We start from the raw sequence: 7,603 nt of genomic DNA, 5'->3' as shown, positions 1-7,603 counted from the left end.
TCCACAACCCATAAACTCGTGCGGAGAAGAGTCATGATGGCGGTATAGCCGGCCCCATGATCATAAATCTTTGCATTGGAGGAGGTCCAGGCCACAAGGATGCCGAGCTGCGATCGCCCCGCTGTTCAGAACGTGCCTTCTTCCCAGACACAGAGATGGAGTTTCAAAAGTTGCCCACTGAGGCCCCCCCCCCCCTCCCCGTGGCAACGTCTGAACCCGGGTTCAGACGTGGAAGAAATGTATCCCAAAATGCGCTGGGTGTCAGCCGAAGGACATTGTTAAAATGATTTCCGTTCACATAGCCTGGCAAGCTGCTCTGACAACACTTCATTCCAAAGTGTCTCAGCCATGCGCTTTGCTTGTACGCGGGCGATCTCAGGAATCCCAGAATTCCGCTGGAAACACCAAACATCCGGGTTCGCCCTCGTCTTCGCTCCGAGGCCGACGCTTCCTTTCCGCCGATCGATTTGTTCGGGGTTTTTTTGTTTTTTTTTTCCCATGGTCAATTTGAAGTGATGTATTTGGGGGGGGGGGGGGGTTTGGTGCCGCTTTTCATGTCCTGTGAAGTTCCACCCACACCAAACAGTTTAGTGAACACACACTGGCTATGCCAGTTGACCAAAATTCCCCCTGGCCGCCGTGCGTTCGCCTCTAGCGGGTGGCGGACCCAGCCGCCAACAACAGCGGCGACCAGCCCACGGAGGCGCGCGTACAACATGACGCAGGCAGATCGAATGGCAGTTTCTTAAAGATAGCCAGCTAAATGACGTATCAAATATGGGATCTTTTTTCAAACAAAATAATCTTACGGATTACCGCTTTAAACGTGGACATAAAGAGGATCCAGGCGGAGCATTTCGCGTAATGGAGGTTTCTAATTCGGTCACCGGGAGATAGATATCCCTTCTTCATTTAGAAGAGGCACAAGTCGCGCGGACCGTGGGCCGCTCCACCTCCGGGCTCCTTCGCAGTCACGCGGTCACGTGTGTCCACGTCACGGTGTAGTAAAGTCGGCGGAGTTGCGGCGCAGGAGCGTCACTCGCGGCTCTCCCATCCGAGCAGAGCGCGGGGCGGGGCCGGGGGCTGCAGCGCCAGGCAAAGCACCGGTGGCGGTCCAGAGATCCAGACCTTTCTGCCTGCAGGGAGCCGCGCAGCCATGGGAGTGCAGCACCTCAGCCGTGCAATTTCCACCATCAATAATTTAATCTATTTGCTCCAAAGCTGAAGAGAAACCCCCTCCAACCCCCTACCCCCCCCCCCCCCCCCCCACCCGCCACCACCACCACCACCACCACCACCCCTACCACCACCCCCCGAGGCGAGCCTTGTGTCGGAAGGTGCAGACAGAGACAAGGAGATTATTATCTACACTATTTTTTTTTTTGTTTTGTTTTGTTTTGTTTTGTTTTGTTTTGTTTTGTTTTGTTTTGGTCTTTTTTTTTTTTTTTTAACTCAGGGGAGTTGTTCCCCCGTTACATCCCAGATGACTCTGTCCCGTTGAGTGGTCTCTTTTACGACTGGACAGTAGCAGGTATGTTGGCTTTCTGCTGGACTTTCTTACTTTCTTACTTTCTTTCTTTCTTTCTTTCTTTCTCTTTATTTCTTTCTTTCTTTATTTCTTTATTTCTGTCTTTCTTTCTCTCTTTCTTTATTTCTTTATTTCTTTATTTCTTTCTTTCTTTATTTCTTTCTTTCTCTTTTTCTTTCTTTCTCTTTCTTTCTTTCTCTATTTATTTCTTTCTTTCTTTATTTCTTTATTTCTTTCTTTCTCTCTTTCTTTCTTTCTTTCTTTCTTTCTTTCTTTCTTTCTTTCTTTCTTTCTTTCTTTCTTTCTTTCTTTCTTTCGCTTTGTTCAATGGTGTGTTTTTTGGTTTTGTTTTTTTCCTGAGGGGGGTCTGAAAAGTAAAGTTGGTTTCTCCTGCAACACACCACCGACACGGACACGGACACACGGACAGACACAGACAGACAGACCGACAGACACGGACACAGACACGGACACGGACACACGGACAGACACAGACAGACAGACAGACAGACACACAGACAGACAGACCGACAGACACGGACACAGACAGACACGGACGCGGACACGGACGGTGGCGCTGCGGCCCCGATCACTGACATGTGTGTAACCTCATCCCCCTGGTTCATGAATAAAGAAGAGCTTGTTATTAAGTTGATTGGATTTCTGGCAGAAGCCGCGAGAGGCTCCGCAGCGTTTGTTTTATCGTCATAATAATCTATTTGTCGCAACGGGGGATGGGGGGGGGGGGGGATCACCCGCGACACGTAAGCCACAGTATCCTCCATGGCTGTGGCTCTTAAGTTTGGTCCGAGCTGCAGCATAATAAAGTAGTCGGTGAAGAGGGGAATGAAAGGTCGCAAAATGTCGGTCTACTTCTACCCAGCCCCACCTCCACCTCCACCTCCACCTCCACCTCTACACGTTTTGGGGTTTTTTTGTTTTTTTTTTACAAAGAAACTTTAAGTCAGCTTTACCGAATACTTTTTTTTTTGGGGTGGGGGGGGCTAACGAATGTTTTTCTGCTCCAAACCGCAATGTTTGGAGCAGAAAAGCTGCTTTCATCATTTCGAGAGGAAAGAAAAGCTATCCCACGGAATGCATTCAGTATGCACCTACATTTGCACCTCCTTAGGTTTTTGATACCTGTGCTGTGTGTAACGGCGTGAGCTGCCTTCACATGTTTAAAATTCTAAATTCAAAGAATTCTAATCAAAGTTCCAAGAAAATGAACAGCGAGAGCAAACATCTGTCTGTCTGTCTGTCTGTCTGTCTGTCTGTCTGTCTGTCTGTCTGTCTGTCTATCTATCTATCTATCTGTCTATCTGTCTATCTATCTGTCTATCTGTCTATCTATCTGTCTATCTGTCTATCTATCTGTCTATCTGTCTATCTGTCTATCTATCTATCTATCTATCTATCTATCTGTCTATCTGTCTGTCTATCTGTCTATCTGTCTATCTGTCTATCTGTCTATGTCTATCCCGCTGTGTCGCATTCATTTTATGGTCTCAGACGCCATCTAGCGGCTGTGCGTGGGAACGGCAAGACAATGTCGCCATATGTTGTGTGGCAGCTTGTACAATGCAACGTCTCTCGAGTCGTCTTACCTCTATGCTGCAGACGTTGAGAACGCAGTGCCGCTCATACCTGGGAGCTGTGGGATTTATATGACATAGCTTAATTGTTTTCCTTTTCTTTACAAGTTGCGAACAATAGCAATAAAAAGTCAAAGTCATATTCATTCATTGAGCAGATCAGCACGCCTTGTTGGGAGGTGAGGAATGTGATGGTGAGTTGGTGTGTTTTCCATGTTGTGGGAAGAAAATAATATATTTTCTTAATAGCATGGATCACCCGGTAATGTGGTAATAGTTAGAGTTCTCCTGGAGGCCAGCTATTATTCCTTCAAAACCCTCATCCATTTCCTAATGTGGTTTGAAAATGTGTCGGATTGGAAACAGATCTCTCAAAGAACAAGCTCCCACATGTGTCAGCCATTACTGCATCAACGCATAATTGCTTTTTTAAGGACTGAATGGTCTGCATTGGGGTGCATGTGGCCTCTGGTGTGCTATAAAGAATACATTTTTACAAAGCCAGTTTGGCTATGAAATTACTACAGCTAATATGGTTTGTTATGATTTTACCAAAGAGGGGTGACCACAAGGGACCATAGTAGGAATAGAAAAACAAATGTCACATATGCGGTGCATTTCTTTTTAAAGCCACTTTGGAAATGCTCCACTTTATTGGTATTGCTTAATTTTCCATTCTAAACTCATCTTAAGTGAAAGATAAAACCCACCGTACCAGTCCCTTCATGCTTAGGAAAAGAAAACAAAAAAAACTTTCCTGCATCTGTCAATGGAGGGATTTATAACAATAACCTCCATCTGGTGCAACGGATAAATGCGAGGGTGAATTCCATAGTGGAGCCTTGCAGCCTGATGTAACAGGTGTCCATCTGGAGGTGTGGTTCCCCAGGCAACAGCTTCACCTGTGCGAACAAACTTTTGTCCCTGTTTTGAGCCGCTTTGTCTCAAACAAAGGCGTGTTTGAGCAACCATTTGTGCGGGCTCGAGTCCCTTCTTTGAGGTTTTTTGTGCTGTTAAAACCGGTTAGCACTTTGATGACGGGCAATTATGGACATAGTTCAGTTGGATTGTGAAATATTTCTTTGGATGCTCCCTTGTTGTTATACAGCTTTCCCTGCGAGGAATGCAGCGTCATCCTTAAGGGAGCAGCGCCACGGATGATCCTTTTTCATTAAACCGCAAAATTCAAACGGGGAGGTGTACGAAACAATAATTTAAAAAATAAACACAAACCCAACCCTTTCCTTTCGAAAGAACCCGTAGATTCTCGGCAAGTCCCACCGCAATTAAATGATTCATTGGCCATAATGTAGTTTACCAGGATGTTGATTGAGCACGTAAGCCATATTGATTCTCCTGATGGAAACAGGAAATCACAGAGATAGAAATAAAACCGTTTGTTATTCCCGGTGTGAGGGTACCCAGAGGAATGGCAGAGCAATTGCACGCTGATTAGCGGCATTACCCCCCGACAACCTCCTCCCCTCCCGCTCTCCTTCCCTACGGAGACCTGGGAGAGACGTCATCAGCGGTTGTTATGCTGCGAAATGACGCCACCGGCGCTCTCTCCTCCCCCCTGCTGCTGCAACATTACCCCCGTGGTCCGCCGGGGAGGATGCAGCACTCGGTCTGCTGCATTTCCAACACTTAATGTGACGCCTAACAATGCTCGGCCCTCACCCGTCGTTTCGCTTAATCCACTAATGGAACCATTTGCCGTTTGATGGAATCAGCGCGAGTGTGTTTTGACGCCAGCTCGTGGCTGACGACCACCCTCTAAGCCCGATGCAATTATCCTTCATTTAGGGCTTTTTGTGCTTGTGATCCCCCCCCCTAATGATAGCATCTTAACCCCCCCGCTTCCAGATATTTCCCTTCCGCATCTCAATTGCGATGAATCCGAGTGACTAAACCGGGCCTGGTTCTATTTTTTTCCCGTGTAAAAGCCGGTTGATTGGTGTCTTATTCCTGGCTATATTTGATCGCCTGTGTTGTTTTTCAGTCAGTGCGAGGAAAAATACTCCCATCCCCCCTGCAAGCACATGCACGCCGACCCCTCCCCGTGCCTCCCCCCAACACACTCTCACACTCAGGAGAAGCGCGTCACAGAGCTCGGGGACTGAGTGGCTCATTAAGAAGAAGGATGTGATATTCTGAAAAGAGACTATGCGACTCCCAGCACATCTATTTATAGGAAAGATATCTCTATGGCCGTCACCGTGGCGTTGGTTAATTGCAGCCACGGCCCAAGACGCCAATTAAGAATGAAACAAATGCGCTTTAGGTGGAGTTTGCTCCTCCCTGCCGCCAGGCTCTTTCTATCCATCCTTTGGAGGGAGAGTGGAGCCGCTCAATGTTTATTCCTGTATCCGGTCGGGACATAAGAAGGACAGCATGCAGAGTACAGTCAAAGCCTTGGCCGGGCTATTTTTAAATGCCCCTCTCTGGAAGGCAAGATCTAGATTTCTTTTCCTAATGATTGTTTTTCGTATCTCTGGCTATGGATGTCCACTAATACATTGATACACTGTGAATCCTTGAGCTACTTAAGGTAAGGGATGCCTTTACATGCGGAGGATTAGATTAGATGACGGTCGTTAAGGATGTGTTATATTCGGTCCAGGTCGGGCACCATGTGACTTTATTCCCCCTGCAATGTCGGCTAATAACGTGGAGCCCGGAGGTGCTTTCGGGAGTGAGGCGGATGACGCATCTTTCTGACTTTCCTCATGACATCCTATTAGTCCCTTCTGCCGTGCACTCATCATTGACCTGCCAAAACAACCGTGTCCCGCTCCCAACCCAGAGTCCCGTTCCTTCACATTCTGCTCAGTATCATACTGTTCCTGTTTACAACTTCTCAGAGATTAACCTCAGTTAAGGGCACATGTGTATAGATACATGGATTTGAATTAGAATTGTTGTCAATATGTCTTTGCCGAAAGCGCTTTGAGACATATTAACAAAACTGAGTGTTCCTTCACAAATAAGAGTCGGGTTAGGGTGAGTTAGGTCGTTATGAATGCCAAAGCCTCGTGGCGTTTTTCTTTTGGTAATAGGTTAGTCCTCTTAACATGTTGACGAATGGTGGATCTCTTCTCGCAGTTGTTTCTTTCTTCTATAAGAATCTGTTCAGCTGCCTCCGATGCTCGTCGTGCAAACCTGATATCGGGGTTTTAGCGTGAAATGAAGGAATAAAAAAAAAATTAAAAAGAGTAATAATTTAAGACATGTTTCAATTCTTAAGTGGGCTGAAGAACTTGAAAAATCAGATATGCTGGAAGTTGGATGACATTGCTTTGCTGCTCCGGGAATTAAAATATTTTGGAGATTAACACTTTGCATTCTCGTGGAGTTCACCATATATTCCGGGCGACTAACGATATTCTCCTCCCCCTTCCTCTTTTTTTCTACGCAGTTCCACCAGGTTAGAAGAGTGATGACCATCCTGTTCCTTACTATGGTTATTTCATACTTCAGTTGCTTAAGAGCTGCGCCCCTGAGAGACGCCCCCGGCATGCGGGGCCACCGGACAGAAGGATTCTTGGGCGCCGCTGCAACGGCCGCTCGTGCCCACGGGACTCCACAGAGCGGGGGCGGGCCGGGCCAGCGCGGGGCGTTGCCCTCCCTCACAGACACGTTTGAGCAAGTGATAGAGGAGCTGCTGGAGGTGGAAGAAGAGGCAGCGCAGTTGGGACAGGGGGCCGACAAGGGCCGGGCGGGTGGGGGCGATTCCTCCGCGGAGACGAAGGATGTCGACCTGTACGACTCTCGGGTAATGATCAGCAACCAAGTGCCTTTGGAGCCGCCGTTGCTCTTTCTCCTGGAGGAATACAAAAATTACCTGGACGCCGCAAACATGTCCATGAGGGTGCGGCGACACTCGGATCCCTCGCGGCGCGGAGAGCTCAGCGTGTGTGACAGTATTAGCCAATGGGTGACAGCTGTGGATAAAAAGACAGCAATAGACATGTCTGGGCAGACGGTTACCGTCATGGAAAAGGTCCCTGTTCCCAATGGCCAACTGAAGCAATACTTTTATGAGACCAAATGCAACCCCATGGGGTACACAAAGGATGGCTGCAGAGGAATAGACAAGCGACACTATAATTCCCAATGCAGGACAACCCAGTCCTACGTGCGAGCGCTCACCATGGATAGCAAAAAGAAGATTGGCTGGCGGTTTATAAGGATAGACACTTCATGTGTATGTACATTGACCATTAAAAGAGGGAGATAGTGTATAAAATGTATAGATTTTATTGAAGAGTTTAAAAAATGAAAGAGAAAAATATCTATTTGTATATATACATAACAGGGTAAATTATTCCGTCAAATGAAAATTTTATGGACTGCATGTAAAAAAAGATGAAGTTTATACAGTAAAAGTGATACTACAGTCTATTTATTGAACATATTCATGACCTTGTAAACAATTAAAAAAAATCTGATCAGTCATTTGCGCCCAGTTTAAATTACT

General features: G+C 46.8%; 1 protein-coding gene across 1 annotated transcript; it reads left to right on the top strand.

The window, feature by feature from the left end:
* Positions 1–6,562: 6,562 nt before the first annotated feature.
* On the top strand, positions 6,563–7,363 carry bdnf (brain-derived neurotrophic factor; the record flags this gene model as incomplete). The annotated part of the gene is made up of 1 exon (XM_079997877.1): positions 6,563–7,363. One exon carries the CDS (start codon positions 6,563–6,565, stop codon positions 7,361–7,363), a length of 801 nt encoding a protein of 266 aa, XP_079854003.1.
* Between the last annotated feature and the right edge of the window lie 240 nt (positions 7,364–7,603).

The sequence above is a fragment of the Zeus faber genome, assembly GCF_960531495.2.
Source record: "Zeus faber genome assembly, chromosome: 3".
Lineage (NCBI taxonomy): Eukaryota > Metazoa > Chordata > Actinopteri > Zeiformes > Zeidae > Zeus > Zeus faber.
This window is presented reverse-complemented; position numbering and strand designations above follow the sequence as displayed.